We start from the raw sequence: 20,556 nt of genomic DNA on the forward strand, positions 1-20,556 counted from the left end.
ATCATCAAACATTTTTTTTTATTTCACATTCATTAAATCGTTATAATATATTTTTTCATAAAAAAAACTAGAAAATGGCAATTCATAGGAGATCGATTGGGCCTAATGTAAGGCTTCTTTTTGGTTTAGCAGGTAATTAAATTCCTTCAGGAAATTCTCTCTTTACTTGATATGTGGTGATGATTATTGGGTCTTCTCAAATCAGACCATCATGCTATTGCTGCTGTAATTCTGCAGCAACGAATGTCCGGCGGCTAAATATTTTTCGTTCTTTCTATTTCTGTCCCCACGTCCGAAGCTAATTCGGGAAACTTATCTACTGTAAAATTAATGTCAAATGGCTCATCAATTGACAACTCGAAAGTCTTGACATCCACGGAACCACCACCTTCATAAATTTGGATACGTCAGGATATGCAAACAATTATACCGTAACTCTGGAATTTAAACTATAGCTAGAAAGTCGGTCTGACGTAAGTATCCTTAGATTTTTTTTTTTTTTTTTGACAAGAAAATCCATAACTGCTATTCGAGAGTGTGCATTGAGTACTGAAAAGTCTCGTAGCCCTTATTTGAAAGTGTGCATAGGGATGGCAACGGGGCGGGGTTGGGACGGGGGACCCCTCCCCCGTCCCCTGCCCTGTTGCCTATTAGTTCCCCCCGTCCCCCGCCTCCCGCTCCCCCCGCCTTGCCCTGCTTCTCCTGCGGGGTTAATAAAATTTTATTATAATTAAATTTTAATAAATAATCAAGTACTAAAATATCAACACATCACCAAATTATTATTCATTGTAATTTTACAATTGAAACTCATAAAAACAATTAAACATAAGTTATTTGAATACAATCCAATATGATGAAATAAATATAACTAAAATAATCAAGTTTTCACTTTTAGTACAAATGCAATCACTAATTCATTATTGTGTTTGTGCTTTTTTTTTGAGAAAAAGTGTTATTCTATTAAGTGTAATTAGAAATTTAGTATAAATGTATTAGTAAATTTAGTATAACTAATTAATAAATTTTATTAGTAGACATGTATAATTATTCATATAATTGATAATATCAATTATATTACATAAACTACTATACATTATATAATACATCTAACTAATAATATCATTATTATAAGTTTATAACTAATTAACTTACATATTATATATAATTATATATATTTTTTTTTTGCGGGTGGCGGGGCGGGGGTATACTCCCCCGTCCCCCGCCCCGTTTCTAAGCGGGGGGGGGGAAAAGTTCCCCCCCGCCCCCGCCCCAACCCCCGCCCCGAGAGCTCTCCGCGGGCACCCGCCCCCATTGCCATCCCTAAGTGTGCACTGGGTGCTGGAAAGTTGGTCTGGCGGAAGTATCATTAGAATTTTTTTTTTGACAAGAGAACTCATGGCTACTATTTGAAAGTGCGCACTGGATAAACTCCGTCCCATACAATAACTCGTCAAACACACAAAGGGGTAAGACGCACTAGATAAGCTCGATGCAATGAGTAGATGTCCTAAGAGAGGTTCTAACGTGGATTGATAGGAAGACATGACACTAATTCTACCATCTCAACCAATTCAAGGGACAAGTATCCTTAGATTATCATTATCATGTGACTGGTAAAAGGGAGTTTCCAAAAACCTTCAAAAACATCCATGATGATGGAGTTGCTTTGCAAACCGGAAGGATTGTTTGGATAGCAGATTTTTCCAAATAATATTTTGTTTGCATCATAAACACATCTTCCAATCAATCTTTTTATATTTTCAATCACATTTTTGTTTCACATACATCACATCACAAAAAGTGTTACAATAATTATTTCAAATAACACTCTATCAAAACACAAATTGGAATCAGTTTGACACCCAATACTTCGCCTTGTATAATTAAATCCATTTATAGCTGCGCTTCAAGGCTAGAGGTTATACATATACATATATATGTGCATTTTGGATGGAGGTCTAAAAATGTAGAAATGAATACGCTGTATAATGACTCGTTTCCTTTCCATGAATCTTCTTCCTTTTAAACGAGATAAAAATTGATCTGCAAGTACATCATATATAGATGACCTTACTTGAAGGAGAGACAAAAAGATACTCCCATCATGCCAGCAGGATGACAATTTGTCAGTGACTAACCAGTTATTTGCTCGCTCCAAGGCTTCAGAATTATTTCTTGCCGGTGAAGTTAATTAGTCAAATTTATGAGCATTTGTACGTATCCCGCAACAACAGAGATGCGTCCATAATCAAATGAAAAGGTTCAACTAAAACGCCAATTTGAACCTCGACAAGTACTCGCCAGTGCGCGTAACTCCGTGTGTAACGGCGTGAGAAAAAAGAGTCAAGTCAACAACAAACAGTTGGGATCTGCAATGATGGCTAGGATAATTATAAATTTCAGGTAAAAAGTTAGAGTCCGTTTGAATTGTTATTTTTTTAAAAATTTTTATAGAAAAATGTATAGTAACATTTGATGTATGTACAGTAAAAAAATATAATTAGGAAATGAATTCATGAAAAATATAAATTTTTTTTTGTTGGAAAAAAATGACAATGTGGTGTGACACTTCCTGCTAGATTTCCTTCTTTAGTGCGAAATTGGCTTGTTACTTTCCTGTTTGACTTTTTTTATTTTAATCATACTTGGTTTCGTCTGTTGTATATTTGGTCAATTCTTGATTTGATTTGCTTGCCATTTGCATATGCCCAAATATTCCTTCTAGCACAACAACGTTCTCCACGGCTTGACAGCATTGCTGCCTTCTCATATGATAGCTTGCGGTCTGTTTGTGCCAGAATGATTGTCGAATTATCTCTCAATTAATTTAATTCGTTGATTCTTTTTGGTTGTTTTGTTTCTAGTTTTTTTTTTACCGCGTAAATTCCTTTATGCATTTGTTTGGTGAGCCAAGTTCTTTCTTTGCAGTAGCAAGCACTAAGCAGTGACTTATTCTGATGTGTCAAATTTCTTTTATGGTTCGCCAATTTTTTTTCCCTCCTTGTTTTTCACCTTTTAAACGGAGTTGGACTTCATGGACCCTAAGTTTTATTAGAAAATTCACATTTAATAAGAAGTTGCAGTTGATTTTATTTGGTAAAACGTTTTGTCGAGATTCTTGAAATACAATTATTATATATATATATATATTATATTACAAAAAGTGTTACAGTAAATAATTTTTAAAAATAAATCAATCCAGTTGGACTCAACCAACATGCATAAAAATCCTAAAAAAAAAAAACAATTTCAGGGAAACAAAGAAAGCTCCATTTGACAAGAAACTCAACCGCGGATATTTCCGTCCAATAGGGGGTGGGAGAGTTGTTTTCTACCCGGAAATTAAAAAAAATATAAATATATCAATTTTTCGGTTGTTACATGGAATTTTTGTTTTTCTCAATGCAAAGGATACTCCAATAGCTTAGTAGCATGAACCTGAGTTGCCTATATTGACCAAGTATTCTCTCCTCGAGCCTCACAACGAACAGCCCTTCTTCTTCCTCTACGTCAACCAATCCTCCTGTTATCTTTCTTGTTGGACATTTGCCTACTAGCCCGTTCATCGACTAGACTAAGTATACAACTATGAGCTCGTCTCATTAATGCGTCTGCCGAATTCTATACAGGAGGCACAATCATTCAACTTTCAGGCATGGGAAGAAAAATGATGATAGGCTGCATGGATTGATTACAAACCGCCAAATGCCACAGCTCTGACTCACCAAACATCCAGTAATTAAGAACACCACTAGTATTCATCTTAGACGGTAATAACCTGGACTTAATCTACCGGCAGCTATATATAGCGAGTCTTTCTGGCATCAAGCTCCAAAGTTTAAATTAGTATATTCAAGAGTAGTTTAGATCACGCCTTGATAGTATGGCTCTAATTAACCATCAATATTTTGTTACTTTTTTATGGATAAATCCTGTACGTATGTACTTACAGTATATATATTATTGGATCTGGATGCATATATTGTATTTAAAATTAGTATTTATATTTAAATTGAAATAATGCAGCATGCATTTAAACTTGTCAGTGATACACTAACTAACAGTAGTGTACGATAGACTACTAATCCGTGGGTGATAAAGAGTAATAGGATTGATATTTACGGGGATAAGGCCTTTAGAGGCGGCCTAGGTACAAAATAGACATGCGACTGACGCAGAACTTTGGTATGGAAAATGATGGAGGATTGAAAAGGAAATTACATCTCCACCAAATCGCAATCGAGCTAAATTTGTTAGCTCGAGATGTCCTCAACGAGCGACGTCGTGTCTTGATATCCAACCATACACATACATGTTAGTGGGCGTTTTCAGGCTTTGATTTGATAAGCATTTGAGTAATGTTGTAGTCACAGGATTAATGGTTGCAGGAAAAAAGTCGATTTTTGTTAGGGGATCGGCAGGCGCTTAGCTCAAATCCTATGAGACAATCCCATGTATTAATGCCTTCATTTAATGCCTTCCATGTATCATTCTGTTTCAGTCCATTCTAAACTAAGTTGTCTTACTTTGTTCTGCGTTTGCCGTGTGAATTCACGCGCAAACAATTAATATTATCTCACTTTGCATTTATATACTTTTTGATTGTAATTTTATTTCACTTTTCAATTCAAGAATATAGTTAATTTTTAATTTCTTTAAAATATTCATATTTAATATATTGCACTGTTAATAAATATAGCCCATTTTATTTAATATAGTCAACTATTTCACTAATAATTGCTTTGATACATGTCTTGACCAGAGTCGTTCCGAATTACTTGAGTAGGTAGAGGAGAGGACGGGCGGCACTCATTTCATGAATCGTCAGGCACCGCCGTCGGTACTCTTTCTTGCGTCTTTGAAATATGAAGCAGGAACACAAATTTTACAACGCAAGTTGCCGGGGAAGTGAAGTGGGAGTACAAGTTTTACTACTTCCTACCCGCTCCCCCATTGAAAATTTTCAGTTTTCACATGCGTCCGGTTATGTGCATGGCAGAAATTCTTGACAGACGGTGGCAATCTACCAAAAAGAGTACTGCCTTGCTAGAATTTCTCGTTCACCATCAATTAGTGCTCTTTGGTCCAACATCCTTAGTTTCGTCAAAACTAGCTACTACATGTTTTTTTTCTTTTATTTTTATGGATACGATATTTGCTAATTTACATCTACTTCTATGCCATGGGAATACGCCAAAAGAAGTGTAGCTTTTGAGTTAACTATTATAAGTCGGGAATACACCCATTTTAATTATATTGCTATTTTTAATAATTTTTAAAAAAAAAAAATATTCTGACGATTTGATATATGCAAGAAAAAAATGTGTTTTAAAATTGTATTTGCAAAGAACGTAAACATTTTTTGAGAAAAAATGGCCGTAGCTAGTGACTACTAACCTGAACGAGTTGGTTATCAAAAACCAGCTACTGTGTACATTGATCCGGTTTTGAACACTTTCCCATCTTTTCCTCTCTCTTTTTTTTTTTTCAACTTTTTCATAATTAATTAGGATTAAATTTATGGAGGGTTGCCCTCCACTTTGCCTAATGGGTTCTAAGTCTTCTGACTCCAAAGCTGCAAGTGGTGATAATTTGTGGATATCCACTACATAGACTTTGAAATTTGAACGCTGAATCCTAAATATTGTCAACTCGTTTACACTTTGAGCTTCATTAATTAGCTGCTATTATGCGGTGCTTGTTTTGCGTCTCCGTCAGCACTCTTGGTATTGGTCTTTCTGCGCTAATCCATTCTTTTCTGTTGAAGTAGACGAAACAGAAAAAGTCTACGGGTTTGTCTGTATATTTCCCAGTATCCGCTTTTGGGTCAAGAGGGCACCCGTTTCAACCCTTTTTGGTGGTTGCCACAGTGATTTCAGACCTAGTACCGGCAAGTCCAATTCATCGCAAACTTTTAACTTGAGAAAACTTCTTGCTTTAACGAACCAATTATGCTGTGCTAGTCAAGACTAGACAATAGTGGTCATGATTAGATGTGTTTTGAGTTTTGGATCGACATCGATCCAGATTTTGATCAACCGATCAATGGCTGTATCTGCAGCAGTTCAGAGAAAAGCTGTCGAGCCCAGATGGTGGGTTGAGTTAGGAGTCGTATCATCGTAGTTAACAACACCAATGAAGGAGCATTAATAAATTCAGCAAGCACCCAAGAAACTGCCAATCGATTTATGATACCAGTTAACATATATGCGTAGAGAAGCTGAATTAGCTCGAGCATTTAATGGAACCAAAGCTTCATTTTGCTAACCAACTTTCAGATAACAGTAAAATGTGGTGGGTGGATCTTGTTGGACTGGTCTTGATCAACTCCCCCAACCATTTTGTCAAAAACAGTTACGTGGGCATTTACACAAGTAATAATAATGTTGATGGTGTTTGATTAGGATGTTATGATTTGCAACCAGTTAACCAAATTGGACTTGGATCCGCAAGTGTTTTCCTGGCCTCCCTTTTGTCAGCGCCAGCTGCTTCCTTTCACATCTAAGTGATCTAATGAAGTAGCTTGATGAACCTGAAGCATATATAGTCATGTTCGATCCGTGCAAGAAACTAGTTCATTCACACAAATTCCATTTAGGAAAGACTGACTTGCATGCACAATCGTTTTCAACTTCAATAAATTCAATAAAGCGTTTTTAACTCTTTTTCTTTTCATATAATTAACTGCAAAATATATTGACAGCAATCAAGAGTTCCCCTAGCTGTTACAGAATCGTCCTAATGCTACGGGGATGGCAGATGCCTCTGGCGTCCTCATCAAAAGCGAAAAGGAGTTCTGGAGAGGACATAATTCAAAAATCACAAAATTCTGATCCAGTTTGCTATCCAACTTCGCTAAGATGTCTGCACATCTGTTGGTCTCACGGTATACGTGCCTGCCTGAGTTTAGCATCCTGGAGCCGCGAAAGAAAGCAGGCATCTGCAGTCCATGATAATTGGATGGAAAAGATGACGAGAATCAACTTATGATGCTATTCGGGCAATACTCATGATGCAATTCATCAATAAATCTAGATGTTATGTCGAGTGATTGATTGTAGTTGTACATGTCATCTGATTAAATCCGTATTATATTTGAACTCAACGGGTGCTATGCGAATCCGACTGGAACATCCTCTATAGCGTTCCAACCATGGACAAACTCATTTATTTATAAGATAAATTTTAGGAGCAAATCGAATTGATGGGAAAACATGAAAATAAGCAAAATAAAAAGTCCACGCACAAAAGGAAACCTTGGCAAGTCAATCTCAAACTTTCATTTCAAGAGGTAATTTGCCTGATTGTTTCATCTTCATGATGTGCCAACGCGGGCTCCAGCTGTGCGTGCCACTTAAGGCATGAGGCTGAGGATACTTTTCTCTGGAGTCTATGACAAAGATGTGAAATGAATTTTGTATTTATTTTGAAAGTTTTTTTTTTCTTCCAATGGATGTTTATCGTTGGTATATATAAATTATATTAATTCAAGGGATAATTTCAGAAACCTCCCCTAAGATTTCTAATATTTCACTTGACTTCACTAAGGTTTTAAAAATTATACTTACATCCCTTGTCGATCTATTCAAAATGATAATACTAATATTAATATTTTTAATAAAACTCTCTTATTGCCATGTTTATCCAAGGGATGGATTTTATTTTTTTGTTACCATTTTCCTTCTTATTCATTTCTCTTACATTTCATTGGAAGGATAGAAGAACTATCAATGTTGCCCCTAATATCTATCTAAATTAAACGTTAAACTAGTAATTTTTTTTGATAACTTTTAATATCCTCCAATTTTTTTTGTGGCTCTTTTTTTGGGGTATCAAAATCAAGAATAAGTCAACAATGATTAAAAATAAATGGCCCAAAATCGCTACCAAATTATGATAGTTCTACCACTAAACTAGTCCATAAATTTTTATTAAAAAAATAGTCCATAAGCTTTAAAAGAAACAAAATAGCACTTTCTTCTCTGTCTTAAAAAGAATTTATATTTCCAATTAAAAACTATGAAAAATAGCCTATCGTAGCAAAAGATTTATTGTTATAGTTGATTATTAAATAATAAATATTAGCATGAAAGACTTGACACATTTTTTGTTTAGAAGAACAAATTAAACTTTCTAAGATAAGGGGAATTTAGGGTATTCATTAAATTTTTTACTCTATTTTAAAGTTTGGTTACCAAAGGGTTAAATCAAGAGAGGTAAGTGTAATTTTCAAAACATCAAGAGAACTAAGTGAAATAGCTAGTAAGAAACCTCAAGGGAGGTTTCTGAGATTATCCCTTAATTCAATGTGTGAAAGTATATGCATGTGTTTATCGTACTCATTGGGTTTAGACTTCAGATACTTTTGCGAATTAACTATAATTTTATAAAAAATTTAACACTTTTCGTCGCGTATTTAGTGCCAATAATGGCAGAAGGTGCGCGAAAGTACTTGGATTTAAAACTAAATTGCCATGAAAAAAATGCTTGAATTATATTTTGTTTCATGAAATGAATGGAAGACGTACAAATCCAGCGTAACATATTAAAGCAGCCATAGCGGCCAGCGGAAACACACTCGGGGACGGAAGCAGAGACCTGGCGGCCATTGATTGTACCGGACGTGTAAATGTCAATGGCGGCCATCAATCATGGTTGTACTGAATCTGTAATTATTAATGAGGAACGGACCAACTCAAAATTTCTGATTTATTTCCCGCAAAGACAGTACCAGTCTCTTTATTTGCTCGCTTTTTTTGGTTTTCAAGTTTTGACGGTAAGGAAGTGCAAAGATCATGGAGGGATCGGGGGCACGCAAACCGCTCATAGACCAAACACTATGGGGGAAAAAATCTTTAGTTCTTTTGTTGTTGTACTAGTATTTATTCCTGGGACGAAGATCCTATGCAATCAATAGTGATAATGGTAATTGCAAGGAACAGTTCATGGTGATAGATGTAGTGTTTTAAAATTTGATCATTGAGATTGAATTTGTGGGCACAAATTTTAACGAGTGACAGAAATTGTGCTGTTGTCGTAGCGTACGAGAGTTTACAATCATGAGTTGTATCCGAGTCCCGGCAATAATTATAATTTGGGAGTGTTTGGATACCTACGCTATCTCAAAAAATATTTCGCTTGCATCATAAACACATCTCCCAACCTATCTTTTTATATTTCCAATTATCTTTTTATCTCACATACATCACATCACAAAAAGTGCTACAGTAATTATTCCAAATAATATTTCAAATAATACACTATCCAAACAAACCTGTATTACATTATTTCTGTGTATTGTTCTAGTGTTTACTTGAGTCATTTTAAGACTTTTGCTCATTAAAAATGCTGTGAAGCACAAGTGAAGCATTTTAAAACATGACATGTTTGAGGGATCTAACCACTTCTTCTTTCTTCCTTAAAACCACTAAATTGTGGTAACCATTTTGGTTGTATGACTTGGCAGGTAAAATTGAGTTGCAGCAAAACCAAGCCGTGTACAACACTTCTGCTAATTTCATATGACAATGACGATATTTCTGTCAGGTGCTCTTAAGTAACTCGTTAACACAATTAAAATTCATCTAATCTATTATATATATGGATTAATCTTTCGTATACTGACAGTGACAACTATATAAAATTTGAATTTGAAATTCAATTTTTGCACACATGTCATGAACAAAACGATGAAAGTGTATATATTGTCAGTATATATAAGATTTACTCTATATATATATATACATACACTAATAACTATTATCCTCCCCCGTATTTATATTTTTTTTTAAATTTAATTTTATCCACCTTCCCTTATATTTATTTACTTTCTCCAATTAATTTTATATTTTTAAAAATATAACGCGTAAAATATATCTTAATGATAGCCTATGGCACCCGTTATTTTAAATGCTGCTTAAAGTCGGTGAATGGATGATCCCTCATCCAGGCAGCAACCTTCAGGCACAAAAAAGCTTGTCAATCAATCGGTTCAACCCTCCCTTTTCTGCTACAGTTATGCGGATCACCGCGCAAGAAAATCAGGGAAAGTCTGTGCTTATACCTTTGGGGAATTCGAGAATATGAAGGCCTTCTTTTAAGTGGGCTTTTGTATTTGTGTGCTTTGGGCTCATACATCCTTAGCTCTGATTAGTAAAATTGGAATTGTATTCCAAAGTTGCACGTATGCTTGTAGCCCAAGACCAGCCTTGGAAAGAAAGAGAAAAAGGAAAGCAAAAGAAATGTGAATATCCTTGTTGACTATCTTACCCTTTGATTTGGAAAGAATAACAAAATTACCAGAGCTTGTAACGGCTACTTCGGACCGGTCAGTTGTGTTTTTAAAATTCGTCGGCACAAACAAGCTTCTGCCTTCCTCTTGTACGGTTTATCCACCGGGCCCACCACCTCACAGTGCAAATTTGAGCTTTCTCTTCCAATCTCAACCACCCCTTCTCCCACCTGACCTGACGCTCCTCCCCGGCCACCCCCTTTTGTCTTTTGCCCCCAGTTGAGAGAAATGGCTGAGGAGGAAGCTAAATTATCAGCAGACTCCATCAGATGTAATGATACAGAAATGGAAGACAGAGATGAAGGGGAAAATGAAAAGTTTTATGAAGATATTGAAGCTCCTAAGTTCGTTGATTTTACTGTCCCAGATCCTTACCGTCCTGATGATCGGTATTGGTTCTGCTTGCGTGTGGGTAAGTCTTTGAATTTGGTCTTCATTTACTAAATTTTATTGGTATTTGAAGTTATTTTTAGTATAGCAGTTATAGAGTTATTTTGCTATATTTGGTTTTGAAGCTGAGCTCCTGTCATTTAATTATACAGATTTATTTCGTCAAGATTCCTTTTGGGAAGTCTGTGGATTGGTAGAGTTGGCTACGGATACTTACAGATTGAGTTTATCCCTTCAAATATTCCTGTAACTGCATAGTCTATCTATTTTTTGAGAAGCAGTATTGTTCAGCTTTGATCTATTCAACATTACATTTCAGCTTGTCTTCTTCTTTAATAGGTTGTACAAGTTTCAGTGTAGCTGTTTGGAATCTGCTTTTATGTAGGCATTTATGCATGTATAGATAACATGTGGACATTCATCACTCTTACATTACCAAAATCTTGTCCTCCGTCAGGAAAGCTGTTGGGGGAATTTTTTTTTTCCTTTTTTTTGGGGTTGGGGAGGGGATGTTGTTGCTTTGCAAAGAAGAATCATAACTTAGAAATCTCCAGACTTGATGAATGTAGTAGGACGATTAAGCTTTTTGTGTGTGTGTGTGTGTGTTTTTTTTTGCTGTTTACCTTGTTTCTGTCACAGGATGTGACCAGAAGCACGAGGAAGAAATGGATTCTGAAGCAATTTACAAGAATTTTGTCCTTCGGGTTAGTGCTATTTCGTGGTTTCTTAGCTCAATTGGCACAGCTTAGACATGGATTGAACAACTTGCACTTCTGGTTCACACAGGTAATGGCAGCAAGAAGTCCCAATGTAAGACTTCACAAGGCGCTGAACAGAAATTGTTCAAGGTTAGTGCAAAAACTTTTTAGTACTTTCATGCCTATTGTAACATAACGTTTCCATCCATGTGATTGGCTTTTTTAACTGAGGTGAATTGATCTTTACTTTCAGTAGAAACATGAAATGTCCGCTTTCAGCTCCCCCAAAATCTTCCAAGTCTAGAATGTCAAGATTAGCTATCATATCATCCATGTCTAAAAAGATTGGCGCTGACAAAGAGAAGGCCAAAGTTAATTGTACCCCAAAGACCAAGGGAAAACAAGTTGCTGCAAAGTATCTTACAACTCCTAGGAACAAAAACTGCATGCAAAATCAAAATGCCTTTCGAAGTGTTCAGAACCCAAAGCCACCTAGTGTTGCCGTGCCAAAATGCCGGGTCGTTGCAAAGGCTCTGATCTTTCACTCCCCAAAGACAGCCATTAGTATGAAGAAATCTGTGGAATTGCGCACTCCTTTAACAAAATTGTGTGAAGGAATGAAGAAGCTTGAGGTATCTAGTCAGAGAAAGCCTGTACTTGGTTGTTCTAGCAAACAACCAAAGCAGCTCGGACATAATTCTCAGAAGTCACTGCCACAACATTCTTCAACAAGACAGAAAGGTTCCAACAAGGAAAAGTGCAGAGCAAAGATCTCACATAAGTTAAATACTACTCAAATCAACCATGATCCTAAATCTTTGAGATCTCTAAACAGCAAGAGCAAGGACAAATTGAGCAAAGAGTTCAACACAAAGATTTCTTCTGCTAGGGTAACTAAGGCAAAATCAAGAGTTGACAACAGAAAGCGTCCTGTAAAAGAAGCAGCCTGTCCAATCTCACATGAGCCACTATCAACAGAGTTGGAGTCATGTGCTGCCTTGAGCCATGAACTGAACCATTCACCAAATTTGGCACTAGCAAATGAGGGAGGGAAATATCTTCCAAAATTACAAGCTTCATGTAAAGAAAATGATGCGATTCAGGAAAATGTGCGAGAAAACGACAGTAGTACAGAAGTGAGCTCAAGGAACGGAGAGAATTTGAATAATGTTTTGTCACAGCAAGACAATTCACTTTGCTCAAGACGTCAAATTGAAATATCACTCGGCGATGACAAGGAAAATGCTTCAGCCTTAGATGATAAGAGGTCTGGAAACTGTTTATATTTATATAGAGTAATTCTCTAGACATGCTTCTATTTATTCACTTCCTAAATCATGTTTAATGGTGGTGCTCATTTACATTGAATCGCAGAAATTACGACAAGAAGGATCAGTCAGGAAGAAAAATTCTTGGCACACAAAATTCTGATGGAAAAATGGTTTGTTTCTTTTTTCTGTATAAATATTTCCATATTACCAGAGGATTCCAATCTGTCTCAGTTTCCTGCACAATTTTTTAGGTCATTGAAGCAATTGATAAGGACGTGAAAGGGCCCATTGTTGGTGCTCCAGGAATGAAGTTGAAGCTAAAACCCACACATCCTAAACCTTTCAGGCTAAGAACTGATGTAAGCTGCTTTGAACATATGAAACTAGCTTCTGGAGGAACTGATGCTGCCTGGAAACCTCTAATACTAAAAGTTTGGTTTGCAGGAAAGAGGAATTCTTAGAGAAGCCAACTTGGAGAGGAAAAATCAAGCCATAACTCCTCAAAATGAAGCTGCCGTAGTTTCAAGATTTCAAGGCGGAGACTTGCAGGGACAACATGTTGATATTCAAGTGAGTTCTTCTTCTTCTTCTTGTTTTTTTCTCCCATTCTTTCTTCTTTGTGAAAAGTTGTATGCTGAGTTCAGGGGCTTTGCTTTGTCTGTTTAAGAGTTCATACGTGCAGAACTGTTGAAAGTCTATTAACACCTTATCCTACTCGTGCAGAACGAAATAGCTTCACTAAAACGTACACATCGGCAAGTAAGAACGAAAACACCTACTGGTCCTAGTAGAGTTAAACGCTCAGAGCAACAAGAACTGAAGCCTGAAAGTAGCACAAGTCAAGCGTCAGACTACGACTTGAAGAAGACGAAATCTTCTTCAAGACGTGTTCTGCAACCACAGAGGTGAGAAACTAAAATAACTTGGTTTAAATAGGGTTTACAAGCAAAATGGTCTTGTGGACTAACTTGTTTGATCACCTCTACAGGCACTTCTCAGTTACCACAGAGGCAAGGACTCCAGACAAACTACTCGGTGTTATAATGGAAACTTCTTCAGGAAAATCAAAACCTGAGGAAGTGGAAAAGCCATGTAAGAAGGGTACTACTATACCTACTGTGGTCAGACCTAGAGCTCCAGCTTGTCCAAGGTCACTATCACGCGGAAGAAGGCCTGTTACCATCCCCAGGGAGCCAAACTTCCATAGATCCCATATGCCAACGAGTCATGCTGAAAAAGTTTCATAAATACTTGTCATCGTTGTACCAGCTGAGTGTACCATATCTTCGTGTTCAATTATTTATTGAATTCTTTGCGTTGCTGCATCTTATACATGCTGATTTTGTTTATCATTATGTATTATTTAGGGTACTGTGGTTTTTCTTTGTAGAAACATATGGAAGTTGAAGGAAAGTTTCCTGATATTTGTTTGTTAAAAGACACAGTATATCTATCGCGTGATTTATGTAAGTGAACTCATTATTTAATAACAGGTGAGGGGTGGGATTTTTCATTCAAAGCCATTTAAATGTCAATTTGGCCAGCTAATGCTGTTAAAAATGATGGAATTGTTGACTGCCACTAATGGAACCCTTGCAACAAGCACTAAAGTTAGGGCTAAGATAAAACAAAACCTAATACAACTGCAGAATCCAAAATGAAAGGGAAAACAAAAAGAGATTATTTGTGAGATTTTTTGTGATGCGATGTATGTGAGATAAAAAGGTAATTGAAAATATAAAAAAAAATGAGTTGAAAAATATATTTATGATACAAACGAAATATTATTTGAGATAATTGGCTATCCAAACAAATCCAAATGGGCTTCTTATTCCTGTAATAATTATTTCGTTTAGTAACCCAAGTGGGTAGAATGCATGCTGCATTACCAAGATTAACATACGTAAAAAAGATCAGGGTACGAAGTTTGAATGGTTGGAAACCACATTGGTTAAAAAGAGGGCCGCATCTCAACACATTTCCACGATTCAACGACCAGCAGTGCAGCCAGCCATTCAGCATGCATTTCCCTTGATGATGCTTTTCAATTTCTCGTTTGCTGCGACAAGTTCTGCTGCAATCCCTGGTTCATTAGCAGAATGTCCTGCGTCTGGAACAACCTATGATGGAGTCCAATCACAAGGAATAAAAGTGATTTAGAAGTAGCCCTTTGTAGGATGGACTAAAATTATTAACAAGTAACTATCAAGAAGGCACAAATTTTTCCTATCCATTCACATTAAAAGATTACTGTTTTACCATAATTTACCTTTGTACCGGTATTTACCATGCCTCTCTTCTTAATTGGTGCTTATCTTAACCAACTTCAACAATATGATGATTCACCCCTAGTCATTTCTTAAAACTCAAGACTCCAGTTTTTAAACTTACCAATACATGCTTACTCTTTCACTTCATATTAGAAGACAATTCTTTTCTGCCAATCTGTGCACTCATCAGAGATACAGATGGACTAAAAAGAAAGTATTTTACTAGGATTCACATTTTGAGTGTCCAACACATCAGAAAAATTCTTTGACAAGAGAGCTCTATTCATCATCAAGAAAATGAAGCAAGGAGTCTCTTACAATTAATTCTGCCTCCGGCCAAGCTCTATGAAGATCCCATGCTGACATCATGGGACAACAAACATCGTATCTTCCCTGCAAGAAAGAGAATAAACTGTAGTCCCTCTCTCATTCAGATAATAGAATGCACTCAGAACATATCCCTTGACGGCAAAAACTTCAAGCAATAACAACCATCCTTCCAGTTACATAAACAAAGATTCTCCTAACATAGCATCTGGTAACAAAACCTTCTAGGACAATGGTTAAAATTCCATTATGTATGAAATGGTTATCATAACAAATGGAATGTACATCTGAAGCATTTTACCAGTCCTAACTAAGATTCAGTTTCCATTTACCATAGGCAAAGACTAAATTGTCTTGTAAGGAGATGAACAGATACTTCGTCATAACATAATACTTTAACAAATGACAAAGCTGAATCAACTTTGCACCTATACAGTTTACTCCTGGTTATCCAATTAATGAGAAGACTGACTTGAAAGAAGCTGTACATCTTGATTGTACAAAAGTAACTATTTTATTCATGGATACTGTGAGGTGATACCAAACTTATACTAACAAAACTTCTTGTATTGTTTCCCCACCAATAGTTTAATCTTGGAAGTGCCATCTATACTTGGTGCAAGACTAGAATATGAACCTTTTCCATCTCTCTGTAAATAATATTTCAAACTTCCATCGCTCGAAGGAGAAGATAGACATTCCAAGTCCCATCCACGGGGATCATGCCAAAAATTAGATGGACGTATCTAGGCTGTCAAATGGACCAAACTGTTGAAGCAAGATTTCTTAGTTCTCCAGAGTCCACAAGATTAATTAACCAGACCATTGCAACCTCTCTACAGCATTTTGTTTGAATTCATATTTCTTTTGCTGGGTAAGAACAAGTCATCTATTTATTTACATCATTTGATGTGCAAGACATGAAAAGTATGACACTGGATGCAACAAAAGGATGGTATACCTGAACAATAACTGTGTTAATATGCTTTATCTTTTCAACATTATCTAGCAGGAATGAGTCCGTAGGAAAGAAGCCCTTATTCACGAAGTAGTGATTCTCAATCCTTGCAAATGCCTGGATGAACATCATAAATCTAAGCAAAGAACTCAACCATAAGATAGTATTTTCCAAATGCACATCTTCACAAACCATGCTTTCTATCTCGTACTTACCAAAGAGAACATATCATCATCCCCTTTCTTTATGTTCTCTTCATTTGGGTGAAGATGTGCAGTCATCATTTCCCATTTGGTCCATGCCTTGGCCGCTGCATTCTAAAAAGATAAGGAACTAAGAAAATGTACAAGGACCCAAGGATTTTTAAAAAAAAAAAAAAAAAAGGGAATCAGCATATCATGCTGAAATAAAATCATTCATTCAAAAGGACTACTTCTGGGAAGATTCTACTGTTACTTTGTCTATCCTGCACACCACCGACAACAAAGTTCCATAAAACGAAGGCATAAGGAAGAAAATTTCGCGTAACACTGATGGCCACAATATCTTACAGTTTAAATCTAGTTATTAGCCTGAGTTTCTAACTGATGGAGTTTCAGAAAGCAACCAGCAAGCTGTCTAAGAGTTAAAGCAAAAATGAAAGAGAAGGGACTGAATTGTCCATTCGATGACAGCATAACAAATTGACAGATATCTTCCAAAAAAAATAATAATGATAATTTGGTTGAAAGGTTGCTTCATGAATTCAAAAAAGTTGATGACTGTGTAACATATTCACAGATAATCTTCCAAAAAAAATAATGATTTTCATTGAAAGGTTCCTCCATGAATTGGTGCAGCTATTCGCATCACAAGAAAAAGTCAGAAAAGACTGATGATTCATAAACCAGAATGTCGATCTTACTTGTATATCCTTATCATCAGAGTTTAGTCTTTTGTGATAGGCCTCGATAAAGCACCCCCTTTCATTATCCGGGATAAGATCTCTGAAGGATTCCCAAGCTGCGTACAGAGCAAAACGCACACTCAGCCACTAATAAGGTCTTGACGCAATGAAATCAATCATTATTCAAGATTTCAAGGCACAGGGAAATAATAGAATGTTAAAATCTGAACCGCAGATAAGTTCACCTTGCACTTGATTTCTCTGCAAGATTCTGTACAGAACTCCTGCTATATTTGCCAAATTCTGTGCTAAAAAATTATTCAAGGCCTTCCATATCTATTACTGCGATGAAATTTGATCAGAGCAACCTAATAGGACACACTATACCTCCCACTTCTTTCCAATCTAGTCATGGCGACTCCTGGCACATTACGACTCCACAAAGATGCCTCAGTCATTATGACTAATTGATCACTCCATGTATTTTCATATATGATTATCAAGCTAGGAGGACATTGCATGCTAAGCCATATTTGGTAATACTCCATGATTTTACACCACATAATATCTTCTTATGTTGCCAAGAAAGTAATGTGATCTAGTTATACAATCACAACTTTCCAAAACATATTCCACAATCATTAGTAGTCCACTAGTCAGATTTACAAATTAAAACGCATACCATCAGGGAATATAGCAGCAGCACCACCCTCGTAGAACCAATCAATTTCTTTCTTGCGCAACAAAAATATCCCCCGCAGGACCAAGCCAGTGACCTTCAATTAAACCAAAAAGATTTCAGAATATGACATGTACTGTCACAGATTCTAGAAGTGTTTATACATCCTCCAAAAAAGACTACATAGAAAAACAAGATTTAAAAAAAATTCCATCTCACCTTTTCAGGGTGTGACTGGCAATATGCAAGAGCAAGCGTACTCCCCCATGAACCCCCAAATACCTAGAAGATCATGGTTGATAGAGATGTAAAGCAATGAACACAAAATGATTCAAACAGAACCAGTCACAAACCTGCCATTCTGGAATTTGTAAGTGCTCTCTGAGCTTTTCAATGTCATTCACCAGGTCCCAGGTGGTATTCTCTACTAAACAAGCATGGGGTGTGCTTTTTCCTGCACCTCGCTATAACATGAAAATGGTTGTCACACACGCTGTACTTAGCTAAGTTTTGAAACACATAGTTGACATTACTAACCTGATCAAATAGAATAATCCGATAAAATGCAGGGTCAAAAAATTTTCGATTATTTGGTGAAGTTCCACCTCCTGGGCCTCCATGGAGAAAAACAACTGGCTGCAACGTACAAAATGTCAGGATGGAGAAAAACAACTGGCTGCAACGTACAAAATGTCAGGAGGTGTAAAGCTGCATTAGTTCAAATAATGCCAAACCAAGAGTATCAGTGGATGTAGTACAAGAAATATACACATTAAATGGAGCCGAAATCAAGAATTGTGATGTTCTGCCCTAGAAAGTATAAGAATTACAAGTTTTAAATTGCAGTATAGGTCCACATCAGATATAAACTTGGAAATTCTGGTAGGAACCTTTATGTATCTCATTGAGACATTCCTGAAAGGACTAGAAAGAAAATCCCATACCCAATTTTCAGACCTCAATACCGTGTCAAGACCCTTAATTAGAGATGCTTGCTTTCACTCATTGGTGCTCTAGTGCAATAAAACTCTACCATTAAAGTTTCCTTCCCTTATTGCTACACCACTCTCCAACCTAATGTAATAACAAAAAGGAGAAATGTCAACACTATGATAGAGTTTCTAATACTATGATAGAGTCCTGCCTTGGCAGAGGGGCCGTTGGGATTATTTCCAGCAGGCTAGTTTTTCCAAATGTCAATAACCCCTTAATAGTCGAAACCTTCAACTCCGATCCAACAAATTAAACAGACAACTGAGAAACTTGTAACGAAAAGAAAAAGACTGGTAAAGCAGGCCGGATGTCAACAAAGTTTCAGCTATAACTGATAAAAATTCCTTATTACAAATATCACATTTCTATTAGCACAATGTACAGCAGATATCGACCAAGATAAGATAAAAGGGGATAACCTTTAATCTTTATGTTACTCTATAAGTTTCTAAAATAAGGGACCGTGCATATATAACGTGGCTCGTAAAGCAATTAGCAGGCTGCAGCGTTGTTATCATAGATTCCAGCCATTAAAAATCGGAGAATGAAATACATATGAAGTAGATTAGGATAAAAATAGAGACTAAGAAATGAAATCCCTTAATGAAAACAACTTACATGCCCGTTGGGATTCCCTGACTGCTCCCAGTATATAGTATGAAGATCTGAAACCTTCAGGAAACCAGTACTATATGGCTCTATATCTAGGTAGAGCTCTCTATTTAATTCCGTAGAGTCTTTCTTAGAATCCATAGATTCCAAACTCCGCTGCTTCTCACTCTTATAATCAATATTTTGTGCCCTCAACACACTACTATTCCGTTCTGTCAATAACAATGCAAATAACGCAACAAATTCAGCTATATAAAAAATAGAAGACGACAATTTCCACTATAATTGTTTTTTTCAAAATTATATCAGAACTGATGATGTCAGCTTAGCAAGAATAAAGAAGGGCCCACGATTTATCTCCTGCAAAAGAAAGTTGTCCTCCTATTTCCTCACACCCTTCATACAAGGTAGAATTTTAACAATCAATTCTCTAGGCAAAAGAAGAATCTTTGTGTGTTCTGTAGACTTGTAACGCTAATACACATAATAATACCAATAGAGAAACAAATTGTTCCTTGTTTCAGAACGCGTTCGATTCTAACCAAATGTAAGCAAATACATAGAGATGACTGAACATAGGACAACTGTATGTGCTACATGTTTGCCTTACTTTAGCTAGAACATGTAATTACGGACTTAGTGGTATGATTCTTGATCTTATGCATTAATGAAGAAGCAGAAAACTATAAAGAAGTGGGCTTTCTTGTTTGATGAACACAAAACAACAAAGGAAAGAAAAAAAAAACATAGGAAGGCTGCTGGAAAAGAATATATTATTCTTATCGTCAAACAGAGCAGAAAGAAAGGGGGGAGGAGAGAGGGGGGGGGGGGGGAAGAGGAAGAAGAATCTGTTGAGAAAATTGAGGTGTACCTGAGATCGTGAGATTTTTGGGAGGAAAAGAGGAAACGGGTCGATGGAAAGAGAGCGCTGGGAAGAAGGGCTTAAGCAATTGAATTGGAGAGAGAGTGGAGGAGTGAGAGTGAGAGAGGGGAAAGGGCGTCTGATTTGGATGAGAAGACCCTCGTATTCTTCCTCCCCCTAAAACTACAAGGCTCATTTGGAAATGGGATTATTACGCTAATAGTGCTGCTTGATTTTGATGATTAATGTGCTGGTATGAGTACTGTTCACCAATGCCAAATTGTTAAAGCTGAATTATAAAAAATGTGTTGGTACA

General features: G+C 36.5%; 2 protein-coding genes across 3 annotated transcripts; one reads left to right on the forward strand and one right to left on the reverse strand.

Annotated features, from left to right (window-relative positions):
- Positions 1–10,393: 10,393 nt before the first annotated feature.
- On the forward strand, positions 10,394–14,077 carry LOC113726540 (uncharacterized). Of its 2 annotated transcripts, none has more exons than XM_027250316.2 (9): positions 10,394–10,706; positions 11,324–11,388; positions 11,471–11,532; positions 11,636–12,649; positions 12,757–12,823; positions 12,905–13,012; positions 13,098–13,223; positions 13,377–13,558; positions 13,642–14,077. In XM_027250316.2, the coding sequence occupies exons 1-9, from the start codon at positions 10,523–10,525 to the stop codon at positions 13,898–13,900; spliced, it is 2,067 nt and encodes a 688-aa protein (XP_027106117.1). In that variant the 5' UTR covers positions 10,394–10,522; the 3' UTR covers positions 13,901–14,077. The 2 variants fall into 2 exon arrangements, with proteins under 2 accessions (XP_027106117.1, XP_027106118.1); XM_027250317.2 differs by having other exon boundaries at positions 11,639–12,649.
- A 378-nt stretch (positions 14,078–14,455) lies between these two features.
- Positions 14,456–20,542, reverse strand: LOC113726542 (proline iminopeptidase-like). The gene is made up of 11 exons (XM_027250319.2): positions 20,250–20,542; positions 19,385–19,590; positions 18,311–18,409; positions 18,127–18,237; positions 17,993–18,055; positions 17,777–17,870; positions 17,113–17,210; positions 16,424–16,525; positions 16,212–16,325; positions 15,242–15,316; positions 14,456–14,773 (listed from the first exon to the last, which is right to left on the reverse strand). The coding sequence occupies exons 1-11, from the start codon at positions 20,434–20,436 to the stop codon at positions 14,669–14,671; spliced, it is 1,254 nt and encodes a 417-aa protein (XP_027106120.1). The 5' UTR covers positions 20,437–20,542; the 3' UTR covers positions 14,456–14,668.
- Positions 20,543–20,556: the final 14 nt, after the last annotated feature.

This window comes from Coffea arabica, chromosome 2c, assembly GCF_036785885.1.
Source record: "Coffea arabica cultivar ET-39 chromosome 2c, Coffea Arabica ET-39 HiFi, whole genome shotgun sequence".
NCBI lineage: Eukaryota > Viridiplantae > Streptophyta > Magnoliopsida > Gentianales > Rubiaceae > Coffea > Coffea arabica.

Coding starts and splice junctions, on each gene's coding strand:
- LOC113726542 (XM_027250319.2), bottom strand. CDS start 20,436: ATGAGCCTTGTAGTTTTAGGGGGAGGAAGAATACGAGGGTCTTCTCAT. Junction 18,410..19,384: donor CAGGGAATCCCAACGGGCAT/GTAAGTTGTTTT, acceptor TGTACGTTGCAG/CCAGTTGTTTTTCTCCATGG. Junction 16,326..16,423: donor ATGATGATATGTTCTCTTTG/GTAAGTACGAGA, acceptor ATGTTCATCCAG/GCATTTGCAAGGATTGAGAA.
- LOC113726540 (XM_027250316.2), top strand. CDS start 10,523: ATGGCTGAGGAGGAAGCTAAATTATCAGCAGACTCCATCAGATGTAAT. Junction 11,389..11,470: donor ACAAGAATTTTGTCCTTCGG/GTTAGTGCTATT, acceptor TGGTTCACACAG/GTAATGGCAGCAAGAAGTCC. Junction 13,013..13,097: donor CTTTCAGGCTAAGAACTGAT/GTAAGCTGCTTT, acceptor TTTGGTTTGCAG/GAAAGAGGAATTCTTAGAGA.